We start from the raw sequence: 17094 nt of genomic DNA, 5'->3' as shown, positions 1-17094 counted from the left end.
TTATTATTATTTCTCTTAATAAGTTCTTTCTTCTATCTGATTTAAAAATTTGTGGAATTCTTCCTTTTCATTGGCAAAACATAGGGAATTCGGTTTTTCAAAATTTCGTTCCTATTATTTCAAGTTATTTTGTTTTTAATTCAATAAGCTTTCTTTCATAAATTTTCGTATCAGTGCCTAGTTATTGGGCACTCGTTCTTAATTATTTATATCTACAGTAGTGCTATGTCTTCAAAATCGTGTTTTAAACTTCGTCGTAAAATAATTACAAATAGCGAAAAATTCAATTTGAGTATAAAATTAATTATATTACAAAATTCTTCAACAAATAATTTTTGTTTAATCTACTATTTTCATTAAATCATTAGTTATAAAATTACTTAGCATTATAAATACAATTAGGACAAAATATTAACTGAAAATTATATTTCGTTCTGAAAATGTATTGAAATTTCACTGAAAAATATTATGAATTAAAGATTACTTAATAAATATCGTCTAAGCAATTAACGGCTTTTAATTTTTGATGTTAAATTCATTAAAATTAGTAAATAGCCCGTATTCCATATGAAGTTAGTTATGAAAGGAAACTTTCATATAAATTTTACATTTTGCTCAGTCATTGATAAATTAACCAAAAATATCCAATAAGTTCACTTTTCACATCAAATTAAAAATATGTTGGGGACATCACATGACTTCCTTGTACAGCCTATTAAACTATACACATTTTTTGCTGCATTTCTTTTAAACTTATTTCCTCGAACTTTAATTAGAGATATATTTCTCATTCAATTAATTCAGCTCTCACTTCGCGGCAAACACCCCCCCCCCGAAAAAAAAAAACATGAAAACTGAAAACATATTCATTAAAAATTGTACGATACAGAAAACATAAAACACCAAACACAGTTAAAACAATTAAAAAATTTGCAATTAAAAAAATTTCAACGTTCCAAGGCTACTCGTTTTTGAGTTTTGCAAGATCCATACATACGTGCGTACATAAAGACTCACGAAAAAAATCTCTTCTGAATCTATTTTAAATCCCTTTTACAATTCGTTTTTGGGAAAATGAGGCCTTTGTTCTATCCATAGGTACAGATGACATACAAATACATCGTTCCAATGGACTCGAGAGCGGTCAAATTGAATATTTTTGTTGAAATATGATTCCTGAAATTTTTCACGATTACAATACTTCCTTTAATTCGTACAAGGAAGTAAAACTGTGTCGAAGTTTTCAGATATATAATTTAATAATATTCATTTTGCACTTTTAATTAAATTGATTATATAATGTTACCAAAGAAGATTAAACCTTATACGAAAGATATAGAAAAATATGTTCTACAGTGTTTGGTGTATTAGAACTAAACGCTAGTATCAAATTCAATTCAAAAAATTAAGAGAAAGAAAATACTCATTAAATTATATAAATAAATGAAATAAAGATAAACATTTTATTTGAGGATAAACATTCCGATTTACATCAAATTTTCATAAAGATTTCAATAGTTTTCTTTAAAAACTATTAAAATACTAATTTTAAGATGAGATATTCTTCAGTATTTAAAACTCATAGGAAATTTTAAGCATGCAGTATGTTAATTTATATACAGTAGTGTTGTACTAAAATAATTTATTAAATATAAAACAATCCTAACTGCTTACCAAAATCAACAACCATCTTTTCTCTGCGACGGCCCCAAAGCATCCTATGAAGCCGATGATTATTATAACAATGGCAGCCACCATGAACATGAAGCAGACTGTCTTGAGATTATCCACATCTAAAGTTGACTCGTATTCCCAGAATTCGGGATCAACTCGCACCCATATCGCTACGCACAGCATAACGAGACCCAAGGTCTAAAGAAAGAAACGAAGAATAAAATAAAACTTTTTTAATACGCAAAATTACTTATCGCAAATATGTTTAAAAATGCTTAGTTTAACTTGGTAAAAAATATGTATAAAATATGCTTATTGACTTATTTGAAGGGGTGAAATTAATATTTTGTAAATAGATTAAAGCTCCGTAGAAGCTCGGGTCGTCTCCGTAGTCGTCTAGACAAAACAAGTTGGCTTATTTGAGCAACAGAAGAGCACCACGATCTTTGTCCCTATTTATCATGTACTTCGAAGTTTATATAGTTCGTAAAATTATACATGGCTTTAGAAATTCAAAACAATCAAAGAATATAATAGTGCGACGATTGTTTATCAGTTAACGTTCACAAGTTCTGTGTTATTCCAGCACGATGTTTATATGTGTCTTAAGCAATACTAGTGTAATACCCAAAACTACAATATATTGAGCAGCCTTATAATAAGAGATCCGCGATGTCCCATTTCAGTCCTTCCCAATTTAGGCTTTTTGGAAGTAGGAACAAAAACAGGCCACTTCCGACATTCTTTTTGCGCTTATTTAGGATGAGAAAATCTAAAATTCCGCCATTTCAGTCTTCCCTTCACCAAAATTGGTGGGGCAGGTGATCAAAGAAAGAGGTTAGTGGAAATGATAACACGTGCTTTACCACATGTTATTATCCCATATAATTTTTATATGTTCATCATATATTATCTCATATAATTTTTATATGTTCATCATATATTATCTCATATAATTTTTATATGTTCACTGTATTAGGTATAATGCCAGTGATATTAGTATTGCGTTTAAACACTTTCTGAACCCGAAATTTAAGGAGCAGAGCGTCACTCTGATATCACCTCATACATACTTCACATCCCATAGCATTTTGACCTTAACCTAGAACTAGAATGGAAAACTTGAAATAGGAATTTTCTTTTTTTATGCCCCATAGCAGAAGGCTAAAATGGGACACTTTTAGAAAAAGCCTGATATGGGAGAGCTTGAAGTGGGAAATAATCAAAGATCTGAAGTTTGTTCTGAAAACAATGTATAATTTTCAAAACAAAATCCAAATCTCGATAACGATTGTAAGCTCTGTTTAAAGAACTTTTCCTTAATCAATACATTTTAAAGCATCGTGGATTTTTTTTAAAATTTATTTATTTCTACATTTATGTTTATAAAATTGGTCTGTGAATATCGCAACCTTTTTTAATTTTCATTTTTTTTCTGCTCTTACAGATGTAGATCTACTTCAGAGTGTTCTTACTGCAAAGATAACCTGTTACTGTATGCTTCACACCTAAAACCAGAATAGGAGTAAGTGCTTAAGATAAACAATATTAGACTCTCCCATTTTATCGTCTAAAATCTGACGGTTGCTTCATCGTTGGTAAATCCGAGTTCAGAATACAGTTACTTATCTAATCTATTGTTTTGCACCCTTTAAAGTCTTCATGCTCAATCAGGAATGCTGTTGAATTGAAGTGGACGATTGTGAATGCTAACAGCTAACATTTTTTAAACTGTTAAATGGGAAGTTAATTTTAAACACATCATGTCCCAGCTTTCATTAACTTTTACTGTTCGTTCTTTTACATATCACATTTATGCGCTGTCAAATAATCTAAACTTGAGTTTAATAAAAGAGGCAATAAAGCCTTTAAAAGTGCTGGAAACTCTTAGAAGGATTATTTAAATGATAATAATAACTGAGTATTCAAAAGTATAAGAAAAAATTCGAATTTACATGCTAGAGGGAAAACAGAATTGCATGTTTGATCTTTTTGTAACTAGACGAATAAAATCTCAATGGAAGTTGTTCTGTTTACCAAAATATTTCTTACTTCTTGCACCCATTTTGTATTTGCCAAAATGACACAGCAAGCCTATGAATTTTCATATAGGAAAACGAGTACAGAAGAAGAAACATGATATTCAAGACAGATTTTGTAATGCCATTTAGAAATATTCGGATTCAGAAGCCTTGTATATCGTACCCATACAGGGTATAAGACTAAATTTCAGAATCGTGTTTATAAACACGATATACCTTTCATCGGATTTAAAACACACTTGTTGTAATACTACACTGATAATAGCAAATTAATCCTGATTTTACAGAGAATAATTAGAATAAGTAAAATTCGAAACATAAGATAATAGATGAGAGAGCTATTTCATCTTATTTACAAAGTTTCAAACGATTAGGTCTTTTAAAATTATATTTCAATTGAAAAGAATAATTACTACTTCTCAAAAATAATGTATTTTGCAACACAAAAAACAATATATTCTTAAAAGAAATTTTAATTTTATATTGAAAGAACTTTACATTTAGAATTTATTACGGGATTAAATTTCAGGGTTTATAACAAGATCAAAAACATTTGAAAAATCACAAAGCATTGCAAGTTATTATGCATGATTTATTTAAAATCTGAACATTGGTTATCTTTGTAGGATCTCAGACGTAAAACTAATCGTAGTCCTATTTCTACTATAATTTGCTAACACGTGTGATTAACGTAAATAATTTCTTTTATAAAAGTAAGATAATATTGGCGTAAATTTCTAGAAAGAGAGAGAGAAGATATCGGTTGTATATATGAAAGGAAATCCACTGTTTAAGATGCTAAATAACAACATTATCTTATAATGAAAATGCTAAATAACAAACATTATCTAACTCCTCCAAAAACAATATCTAGCTTAAGCAAGTGAATATCACTAACCAGTTAATATATTTGAAAGCAGTGAGAAATAAATTTTTATTTTCTTTTGTCGCATGAATTAAAATGTATTTGTTCGGAAGTATTTCTATTGCTTAGTTCAAATAATCAATAACGTTTCTTTTTGTAAACATGAACCAACTAATTGTCTTGATTGCTAATAATGTCATATGTAGCACTGTCTCAATGAAATTGCATCAGGCCGTCTTTTAAGCAATCTGCAATGAAAATTGCCACAGATATTGGCTACAATAAATTTGTACGTAGAAATTAATGAAATGACTAAAGGAAGCAGAATAGATACTTAACTGGAAAAATTAGTAAAATATACTCGTATAATTTACTCGTATAAAAACATTACACTATAATAGGAAAAGCAGTGTTGTTGTTAGAATTTAACTACGCTATAAAGTAATAAAATGAATAAAAATATTACACTGTAAAAGTAATAAAATAAACGTTAAAGTAATTAAATAAATAAAATCATAACGCTGGAAATATAAAACGCAGTGCTGCTCTTAGCATTGCATTGACCTATAGAAATAAACATCTGTCGTATTCTAAAGATGCAGAAGTTGTACTTTTTCAGCATATTTTGATAACATGATAACGTCTGTATTCCATCAGATACCCCCTCCATGCTTTGGTAACAGTGCTGCAAGATTCAAATGTAGAAAGAAATTTTTTAATAATCTTGAGTGTTATCATAAAGTCCTGCAGGGTTAAGCATTTTTTCATCCATTCTGCACATCGTTTCCGCAATGTGACGGATCGTGGTTGATGTGATTTCCTACTCACGATATCCCACGTATTCTCAGTTAAATCTAAATCGCAAGAATTCGTTGATAATTTCAACCATAGAGTAACTTTTGTTTAAAATAGTGCATCCATCTACAGTATTTTCAAATTGATAAATATCTGTAATTCCATGGCTGTACCGTATAAAAAAATGCAACATTCCTATAATATGAAGTCAAATTACAACAAAACCTGACTCTTTTCGCTCTCTGATACGAAGCTGAATTCTTCCGGTATATTACATGAGATGACTTTGAAAACTGGTCGTGTATTTGGCAGAAGTCTGTTCTTTGGGATTTCCTTTGCATCCAGCAGAATTAACAGCTCCATTCCTAAAAATTAGTCTGCCAATTTCATAATGGAAAATACTATCACATTGTCTAACACGCAGGAAATTTCCCTGTTACAATCGGGATGAAACTTTTCACCTGTTGTCTTTCAAACAAATTCAATTTCTTGAGAGAAAGATTTGCTATTTTGCTCCAGGGAGATTAAAATCGCGACTCCTCAGAGAGTATTATAGTCTTCCTTTTGTCTAGAGACTACTGCATATGTTCCTTAGTTCACTGTAAGCGCTTCTGTATCACAACAAAAGTAAGCAAAATTTGAATAAACAAAAAGTAAGCAAAAAGTAATAGCATCTTTGAATTATATGCAATTAGTCCTTTCCGCATTAATCTATGTTATCTAGCTGCTCGCAAAAATCTAAGCGCTTTCTTCTTGTGATCGTTTCAGTTTGGACGATGAAGCCTGCCGGTCTCGCTGCCTGCGGAAACGGTTTTTCAAAACCTTGTCAGTAAACGAAACAGGCTTCTTTAATTGCATAAAATAAAAGTTGCTGTGTCCTTTGTACAACATTTCTGTTATTGTCTGTGCAATGGAAATTTTTCTCCCAGATGACGATTACACAAACGCCGCCCAGACGGTATAGTGGTTAGGGGAGCCGACTGCGATACCAAAAGGACCGGGTTCGAATCCCGGAGAAGACATGGTTTTAACCGTCCGTGCCTTCATAGGAGGCAAAAGTGGCCCACTTATTAGATGCCTCCGTAAAAAAAGGCCACCACTTCCGGCCTCAGTAGTGGTCAAGCTGAAGTCGGATGACGGCACGCCATTTGGGGGAAAAAAATAATAATTACACAAACGTGACCATTATACTTCCTAAAATACCGAGACAGTAAATGTTGCAAACGCGTGAGAACAGGCATTTTAAATCAGAAATCGGACATGACGCAATCAGTCAAAGTTCATATAACTGAGTATACTTTGATATGAAATTTACTTGTTTTATTATAATATTTTGCTGTGCTGACACAATATTAGTTTAAAAATTACGATGAGTAGTTTTTATCGAGCAAGGGTTTAATATTGTACATGGAACTGTTGACTATTCTGCATAATTCAGACCTGTTTACTTTGAAATTAGTGAGTTTCTTGCACTTCCCACCATTTGCTGGAGAAAAAAGTTTGTTTCTTAAGGGAAAATGATATTTTCCTTCAGAAAAGTATTGTTTCTTAAATAAACGGTTTTATCATAGGCCAGTTGCAAACTTATAATTAGTTCTACAAGCGTTATGAATTACAACACTTATATGATTTAAAAAACGAAGTTTCATTAACTGTGAGTAAAATGTATTATGGAATGAACTTTAACTGTCACATAATTTAAAAAACTGGATACTTTTGCAAGTTGATCCAAAACTAGTTTTAAAGAAGTTTTTCTTCTTGTGAATGAATTTCCTTCGATTTCTGTAGCTGATGCTGCAAATATGAAGAAATCTTATGATAAATTAGAAAATTATTTCATACTATAATTTAGAAAAAATCATCATTAGAATCTCTGTGCCAATCTACAGACTTTGACATTACTAATATGGCGCTGCAAGTGTGTTTTATTGAATATTATTGCTTTTTGTAAAGCAAAATTTAATAGTTGAACACTTGTAACCAGCTCTTGACTCTTGAAAATATTCAAGAAGACTCTTTTATGAAAATCCATATCTTGGAAGAAAAACTGTTCCCTCAGAATACAACAGACATGTACATACAGAATTGTGCCTCATTAATTGTTTGTAAAGCTATGGATTAAAAAGTAATAGATTCTTGGAGCAATTTCTTGTCAAAAGCCAATTTGTTTCTTGGTTTCTTAAAACTAATAGGTGATATTAAAAATTTAGCAGGGCAAAATTTATAAAAAGTGCTGAAAAATACTGTAGAGAATAAAAAAAGGGTTTTAAATGTAATGCTAGCTGTAAAAACGTTTCACATACAAATAAATCGTTTTATTTTAACGATATGTTTATCATATATCACTATTAGAATGATCCTCAATAAAACACTGTGGAAGGATAGTCTGTGAAAAAGTAAACAGTGGATTCAACTCGAAACGTGAAAAATGTATCATTATGTGGTAGAATTCTAAACGTTTTCCTCTTTCCCACTAAATATCTAGTTTAGCAGTATAAAACATAACTGCGTAAGATTCCCCACTGTGTACTTCTAAGTTACACATGAATGTGAAGAATGCCTATGTATCCATACCTGAATGAGTTTTCAGCATTAAGATTCATATAAATGAGGTTGTAGGATTCCCCACTGTGTAATTCTAAGTTACAGTTGGATGTGAAGAATCTTAAGAACTAGTAAGCGAATAATCGCTTGAGTTCGTGAGGTAGGAAACAAGTGAGAAGGGTTAAATAACCCTTTATTATTCCAACTAAAATTTAACAAAACTTCGTAGTACAATAAAGCTGACACTTGGGCTTGAACTTAAAAGAGACTAAGAATTAAACTAAACTAATCTTAACTAAAGAGGAGATATAGCCGAAGCTATCAAAATTCTAACGGAGTTGGCCCCTTAACGCTAATTGACTGCGAAGCCTAAAGTACGGCTTAAAGTACGGCCAAGCGTAATAACAAGGGCCTAAAGTACGGCCAAGCGTAATAACAAGGGCCTAAAGTACGGCCGAGCGTAATAATAGCTTACGAGAGAGTAGTCTAAAAAGGTGGACGTGTGCTAGCCAAAATATCTGGTATATCTCTCAGTAAAACAGTAGAACTTCGCGGTTAAATACCGCTGTTCCTCATTAGCATTCAGACGTGATTCTAAAACTACGTTCTGGCCGGAAGTGGTAAGTTGAAATTAAGAAGCGATAGGAAAGGGAGTTTAACTGTTAATGAAATTAACATAATCCTTACAACTGTTTTATAGTGCTGTAAAGAAAGCAAAGAACAGAATACCTTTTGAATAGATATGTTTTAAAATTTCTGATAGACTTCAAATAGCATACATTGTAATGGACCCCACTTTCAGAAGAAACTGGTTTTTACCTCCCTGAATATTACTAAAACTCTAAGTTACGTAATTTGCTGAGTACGTAATTAATTTTGGTATGAACCTGTGTTACTCTGGTCTCCCAAATTATGCAGCCTTATTGAACGTTCCAATTCTATTAGGATTATGTAAAGTTAAGAATTCAAAGTGTAGAGAATAGATTTAAGTCTTGCACTAAAGAAAATATGCAAATTTTTGAAATCCTTCCGTTAGAAGTTTTTAAATGCTTGCAAGGGAATGAACATTTCATGACATTTTTTTATTCTTTTCATCTCTTCTTTTATAGTGCTCATGGAAGTTAATAAAACAACGTGTCAGCCATGTATGTATCATTCATATACGATATTAAAAAAAGGCTAAAGGATGCATTTCCTTAAATTTTGATCTTAAGTTAAGCAATTTCAGTTAAAAATAGTGTTAAAATAAGAAATTTTAAGGAATTTAAATATTTTCAATAGTATAGGCGACATTCTCGTATAAATACGAAATTTAATATTTTATATCTTTCTTGTACAGAAAAAATGTCTATTCTTTGTGTTTTCATACTTTAAACGCACATTTAATTACAAAATTAGAGATACTACTATATATTACTCATTACTATATAATATAAGATATTACTATATAATGGTTTTTAAAAGGGTAACTATAAAGCCACTAATAAAAAAATTTTACCTATGTTGAGCATAACACTACTAAATACCTAGTTTGGGTTTTAATCCAGGCAGACGGGCTAGTTGCATGTTTGGTTCCGTGTTTTCCCCCATGTGAACATGAATATGAGCCATTTTCCCTCAGGAAGTCCTCCAAGAAGACATCCCTCCTTTTACACTGATAGTCGTCATGGCTTTACCATATTCAAGTAACCTATCTTAACCGATGTGGAAGCATTAATCCCCAAAATAAGGAGCTCATTTGAGCAATTTTAATACTTTTTAGCATTACTTTTAACAGCCACGCAATTAAATTTGTTTAGTTTGCTGTTGTATTGAAAAGCCTTTCGTTTGATCTTATAGTGTGAGCATGTAAAATTTTTTACATGCTGAGTTCAATATTATTCAGCACTGACTAATAGCGGAAGAGGAGGAGAAGAAGAGAAATGGGAAGGGTATATATTACAAGAATTTGGGGTTTGGTTGGTAGCTGATGACGGTACTTACCTGAGTCGGCAGTTTTCCTCCGGCTTAATGTTGAGACCACAGTAACTTTCCCAAAGTCCTTGGATTTGACTGTGATACTATTGACTATATACATTTTCCACCAAAAGTTAAAGAACATCATATTTTTTCTGTCTAATTTGAGAATGAAGCAACATAGAAACCAGAAATTTAGAGGACGTGTTCACTAAACAGTTCTTTAATAAATGCGACATGCGACATACAATGTTTCTAAAGTTCAACACAAACAAGAATTACAACAAAAGATTGCACTTTTGGTAGAGAAATCTAGTCTTGGAGAAACAGAATATCACAGTTTTTGAGGGAAAATGGGGTGGTAACATTATAAAAATGGGTTCTAATAAGTAATGTGTCCATCCTTAGCTGAAATACATTGGCGGCAGCGACGTCCCATGCTGTCAATTAAGTGTCAGTAACATGAGAAGCAACGAGCAGACAGGGAGTAGTCCTTGTTCAAGCTCATCTAACGACCTTGGAGGAGAACTTAAAGCAGCAATCTGTCTCCCAAGGTAGTCTCAAAGATGCTCAATCGGATTCAGGTCTGGGGATTGAGCTGGTCATTCCATCCGCTCCATACCGTGATCCTCAAGATATTCTTCAGCAACTCGAGCTCGGTGCGGTCGCGCATTGTCGCCCATTAGAATAAATCCAGACCAACAACAGCGGCATATGGATGGACATATTGATCAAGGATCTCGTCTCGATATCTCACATGGGTAAGAGTTCCTCCATGGAACACATGCAGGTCAGTTTGACCACCGAGAGGGATCCCAGCCCAAACCATTATTCCATCACCTCTGTAAATGTGTCTTTCTACAATGTGGGATTGGTTGCATCTGATGCGTTGTTCCCTCCAGATCAACAGACGACCTGAATCAGTCTCCAGCGTGAACCTGAACTCGTCTGTGAAAAGAACAGATGCCCATTGTTGACTGTTCCAGGAGACGTGTTCTCTTGCCCAACATAAACGGGCACCTCTGTGTCCTCGGGTTAAGGGGACGCAAACAACTGGTCGTCTTGCATACAAATCTGTATTGTGAAGACGTCTGCGCCCTGTATTAGCTGAGATTATTGTTCCTGTTGCCACTAAACGATCTGCCATGGGCTGAGGCAGAGTAATGTTACTCCTTCTTCGGGCCAAAAGAGATAAATAACGGTCTCACACAGGTGTTGTATCACTAGGTCTGCCTGGAACATGTTTTTTAGACACAGAATTCTAGGATTCAAACTGATTCCATAGTCAGTGGACCACACTACGAGAGATATTGAGACGTCTAGCAGCATCAGCTTGTGACATCCCCATTTCTATCCATCCGATCGACCGCCACCTCAACGAATCGGGCAAACGACTTCTCCTGGACAATGGTAGACTCTACTGGATATTATCAATGAAATTGCTAATAACCATTGAAGATCAACAGTCGTGAACAAAACTTAAAAATTTAGCCTTTTTTTTCCTTCCGAACTCCTATATAAGTATTCCCTTCTATAAAATAAAAGTGGTAGCTATTGTTTTTGTATATATTTTCTTATACTTACTATCATGCATATAAACTGTGAATTTAAATGTTGCTGACATTTTTGTAATAGTGAGCCTTCAAAAACGTGCTGTTCCTTAACTTTTGGGGGGCGGTGTATTTTGTAATACAATTAAGTGCGCGAGGTAATTTATATTTTTATTTATTGCCAACAAACTTCAGAAATTTTAAATGATTATTAAACTGAGAAGCTTATTTTAAAACTCATCAAATTTGAATTTTTTTTTTTGTCGTGAATAAAAGAAATACTCCAAATTTCATTTATCAGCCCAACATAATGACAAAATCTTAATTCAAACTCTGTGTTTGACTTCTAAAATAAAAAATGCCACAGCCTTATGGAAAGTCATCAGGAAAAGCTAATTTAAAGAGTCAAATAAAATAAAAATAACAAAATATTAAAATTTAAATAAAGGATAAGGCAAAAAATCATTAAATAAATAAATTGATGGAAAATATTTAAATAGTAAATTAAAATATCTGAGATCATCATACTTGTGGCTCCGCTGGAATTAAGATTTCACCAAAAATTAGAATTATTGGAGTCGCGCTTCGGCTGAATTTAGTTTTGTTCACACCATTTACAGTTATAATTTATGAAAGTTTTTAATTCTCTGTTCTAAACAGAACTTATTTCAAGAAGGCAGGCTAATAAATAGTACAATTTTTTCCCCGAAATTTCTTTCTCTTTTCTTTTTTTAAAGCAAGGTAAGAAATGTTTGTTAGCCTGAAACAGACGTTAATATTTATTAAAAGTGAAAGAAAGAGGTATTAAAAAGCTAGGATAATTATCATAGCGTTATTCTTCAGCGTTTATGCTTATACAGCTCTTTATTTTACTTACAGAAAGATATAAATAGCTTTGTTCTTAGGAGAATAAAAAAATAGCAAAAATTGTTATCATTTTCTGTAAGTATGGTATTAATACTTCTTCCTTCTGCATTTAAGCTTCATTGAATATTTAGAGATAATAGCATTCAATGCCTTTCTGCGTTATAATATAAGCAAATATATCTTTGTTTTCAATTAAAACAGGAACAGCTTTTTCTCTATTGTAATACAAGGTATTTGTTTAATTAGTAATTTGTGTATAGTAAGAAACAAACAAATACCTCTTTTCTGTACACATGTTTTGAGTAGTAGATAGCTTCTAACTTTTAATGGGTAACTTTTATTTAAGTGTACATATCTATGCTTCATATTAATACAGAATTAATATCTTGATAGATTAAAATACTTAAAATCTCATAGAATTTATATTAAACCAGGATATGTAAGTTAATTGGCAGCGAAATAAAATAGCACATACTGATAAATAAGAATTGAAACATATATTAATATTTTAAATTTTAAAAAAAATTCTGAAAGCTTTCAGATTTTATATTACCCCCAAAAGGGCGTTTTTTTAACGGTTTGTGTGTTATCTTTATTTATTAAATATCATGTTCTTCGCACTTAAACCATAAAATTCAATTTAAACGCAATATCACAAAATATTTTAAAAGAGCATATCCGTAGAATTTCCACTACACAGTCTCGCGCGCCTGGAGATAAAAATGTGGTTTTTTTTTTTTTTTTTTTAGTTCAGTGTTGCCACTGCTCGCTTTGAAATAGTTGAGCTTGTTAATCAAAAATTTGTTAAATTAATCAAAATCCTAAAATTATGTGTCTAAAAGACATGTTCCAGGCAGACCTAGAGTTACAACACCTGTGAGAGACCGTTATTTATTACAGAATTTGAAATAGATATTAAAACAAATTTTAAATTCCAAATTTGGGCTCCCAGATGCACATTTTCGAGTGAAGGATTATATTGTTCAAAATTTGATATCTCTAGATACCTTTGTTTTTTTACAATGCGATACACATGCATACATTCATGCAGAGTCTTCCTTATTTATTTTATTATAATGCAGGTCTCTATTACTTGGTGGCGACAATTTGAAAAGTGAAACTTCGTTTTATAGTGGACGACGTTAAATGACGAAACGAAATTAATAGCCCTTTCTGGGCTAATTACCCCTTTGGGCTAATAATGAATTCATCACATAAACGCTTCTGTAGGATGGGAAAACGTCCTCCTTCTCCAAAGTAACATATCAGGCATAAACACATTTGCTTCGCATTAGAAATACGACATAAGTTCCTCAACTACTTTTGGTAATACACTAGATTTAAAGTATTATAAATGACATAATGTTTCATAAGCCAGTATATTGTTATTGTATTAGTTTATTTAAAGTTATCACAACAAATGTGAATACAATTCCATTTATTGCCTATAAGATTCTTAATTTTATTTAAAAATTTTAACTCTTAAGTATATTTTACGTGTCGGAGCACCTTTAGAAACTACTTATTTTAAAGAAATATGCAACAAATTTTGGGTTAAGTCAAAACGAAAGGGCGTGGCTTAGAAATTTCACTTTCAAGGAATATCAAAAATATAGATTTTTTACTGTAAAATCATTAACTATACTTGTTAATTAAATTACTTGTTTACTTTTACTTTGTAAACTACATTTATATATTTGATTTTAAAGATAGCGAGAATTTCTCAAAAAAAGAAAATTAACTCACTGAAATGAAGCAATTGAATCCCAGCAGCAGGTACTTAAGATGATGGCTTTTAAGTAGCGGTTCATTATGGCCTGGTATTACCTCTGGATAATTTGCATCTTTTACCCTCAAAGGTAACTTCTTCATCTCCATCTCTACACTTGCTTCAGGTCTCAATTTCTGCTTTTCAGCTTCTGCTTCATCCTCCGAAACCGGATTTTCTTCATCACGCTTTCCCAATCCCATAATAACTTTTTTATGACCGACTCAATCGAAGCCGATCCAATGTTTGAATAATTTGTATACTTTTCTTCCCTTCCAACGGAAACGACGAAGGTATGTTTGTCCGCGTTAGCTTAGCTATAGACAGAAAGAGAGTTCAGAGTACAAACTCGGGCGAAACACTTCAGAAAAGAAGGCGAATCTCGCGTTGCATACTGGGAACACTCGAACAGGTGTACAGGTAGGTTGGAAGTGCATTTTTTAGAGGTTCTTATCGAGGATTCGATACTTTCGCTGATAAGACAAACCTCTTTATTTGGGCAAGTAAGATAGTTGGCAGCTTTTTATATTTAGGATTAGTCATCGAAGCTTACTTGATCGCAATAAAATGCAACTGCTCGTGAGAAATATGAACTTCCGACATAGCTATACTATTTTTAAAGTAAGAGGATTACCAACCGGAAATTTTTGTTAAACAAAAAACATAAATTGAAATCACAGTTTCCAAATGTATGCAAAATGTTAAAATTTTGGTTTACAAAGAAATGTCGGTACGAGTTCAATCAAAGAATAATATGGGCAAGGTCTTCATTTCAGACGTCAGCAGGTATGTGAACGGATCTGACTTCATAGTCTTACGTCACAGCTGATTGAGAAAGAAAGATTTTCCGGCATGGAGATGGATGATTTACAACTACAATTAAATTGACTCTCACATCTAATTCAAAGTTAGTTGATTTTTGTCATATTTTAATTTCATTGTACATTCTGGTAATCTAAACATACATAAATCTAAACATATAAGCCAATGCAAATACAGTGCATTCACCCAAAGAAGATGACTCCCCATTTTGGAAAATTTACGTTCGATTCGCATTAAAAACTAAATCAGCTCTGGCCATTCTCTTCGAGAGAAATAGACTTTTCCCTGAAGAATAGCAAATGAGTTGACAATTTCCGTTTTTATAAATGCAGATATTTTACTTTTAATTTTACTTTGGGATACTTTTCATCTTTAAACGTTTTATACACAGAATATTGTAAAAAGATCTCACGACCACATATCTCTTGAAAGATTTATAGCAGAATTTTGATTCTTAAGAAAAGAAACAAATATGGTAAACTTTCAGACTGCAACAATTTTAATCACATAAACGTAATTTAATAAAGTATACCAAATTAATATTTTTATGCGAGCCGTCTACGAAGAAAGCTAAAAATATTTTATAGTGTTTGTTGTTTGGTAACATACACTAATTTCAAACTCCTAGCAGACTTGGAGCAATTTATCGCTTCGTCAAAAAAGAACTAAAAGAAAGTCTTAAGGAGGTTTTAAAACAAACCTTTTTATTAAATCAAAATTGGGACAGCTAATGACTACTACGTCTCCATTTCAGGCTATTGAGCAAAATCCAGGAATGAACTGAGATCGTCGTTATGAGTAATGAAAAAGATGCCATGCCATGAATTTGACTTGTTGGAAGCTGTCCATGATGAATTCGAATCATGGAGTTCATTTGTTAACTTTATCGTTTTTTAAGGAAAACGTCTTCATCACTAAATAGAACTAACTCTGTGGGAACTTAAAATATCATAAATTTGCTACTTAGCCCATACTAATAACCAAAGTAAGCAGTCAGGATCATCTTCACCTTTGCTTGTCGAACCTTATAATCGTAATATTTACCTGTCTGCAACAATTGTACAAACGGAGTTTGGGCTGACACAAAATCCGAGGCAACCTCGGTATCATGAATAAATGTTGTAGATAACCTTTGTTTGTTGCAGCTGTAATCTTCTGCGTTCTCAAATGTCGGCTTCTAGGCTACTTCTCAACTTAAAATCTTGTTCCCTAGAGAGACTACCAGGCCACTTATAGCTTCAGTTATACATATAACAGCACATTCAGAATAAGGTTTAAACAAATCTTTTTATTTAAAATTTAAACTTAACAATTGACTGCTTACAAATAAAACTCCATCAGCTTACGGGAATTCAGAAACATAAAATGTGAATTTAAAATTAAAAATAATTTAAAGGTGAAGATCTGCAGCAACAAAAGTCTAACAAGCGACAGCTCATTTCTAACTAAATGCGCGAGGAACTCGGCTAGCAAAAAGCCTAACATTGAATTAAGTAACTCTCAGAGCTGGACAACAAAATATTATAATATGCAGCATAGTCGTAAAAGCTGTTTCTAACATTCAAGAACTCTTCTTATATATAAACGTATTTCATTCACATCCTGGTGAGAGTTAACGAAAAGTAGAAATAAGGTTATAATTGATGTAATAAGATAATGCGATAATTAACATAAAAGTTGCATACTAATGCAGTTTTACTGATTTTTTTTAACTTGGTTACAACACTGGAAATAATACTAGCTATTTTGGAATGACGGCTGCTAAATGCGTCAAACAGCATGCGAGATTTTTCTGTAACTTATAAGGACCTTATTCATTTCTGAACCGTCAGTATCACGTTGTACATATATATCATTAATTGTTAACATAAACTTAAATTATCTCCTAGGAAGTCATGTAAATTTAATGGAATGGAATATTGTTTAAAAGTTAAATCTTAGTATGTGCTTAAGAGTTGCAGTAAAACTTTGTAAAACAAAATGCGGAAAATGTACTAAATTTAATTAATAAAACTCAAATAATAAAAATATTAGAACAATTATTGTAATCCCATAGTAAGATCTTGATTTTTCAAGGGGAATTAATCTCTTTCCAAAAAATTATCAATAATTGGAACATCTCTCTCTCTCTCTTACTATATATATATGCGATAAAAACAAACTCAGAAGTAATGATCAGCAGGAATTTTGATGACTGATGAATGAAACGAC

General features: G+C 32.1%; 1 protein-coding gene across 1 annotated transcript in view; it reads right to left on the bottom strand.

The window, feature by feature from the left end:
- LOC118186030 (CD151 antigen-like) overlaps positions 1–14447 on the bottom strand; it is a 37649-nt gene extending 23202 nt beyond the window's left edge. The window contains exons 1-2 of the mRNA XM_035356013.2: positions 14040–14447; positions 1675–1872 (exon numbers count right to left, since the gene is read on the bottom strand). Of these exons, the coding sequence (XP_035211904.1) occupies positions 1675–1872; positions 14040–14264 (423 nt within the window). The 5' untranslated portion in view covers positions 14265–14447. The remainder of the gene's footprint in view (positions 1–1674; positions 1873–14039) is intronic.
- Positions 14448–17094: the final 2647 nt, after the last annotated feature.

Source organism: Stegodyphus dumicola, chromosome 2, assembly GCF_044657685.1.
Source record: "Stegodyphus dumicola isolate Sdum_Otavi_A_Nest chromosome 2, ASM4465768v1".
In the NCBI taxonomy this organism is placed as follows: domain Eukaryota; kingdom Metazoa; phylum Arthropoda; class Arachnida; order Araneae; family Eresidae; genus Stegodyphus; species Stegodyphus dumicola.
The sequence above is the reverse complement of the archived record's forward strand: the minus strand, read 5'-3'. Positions and strand labels throughout refer to the sequence as shown.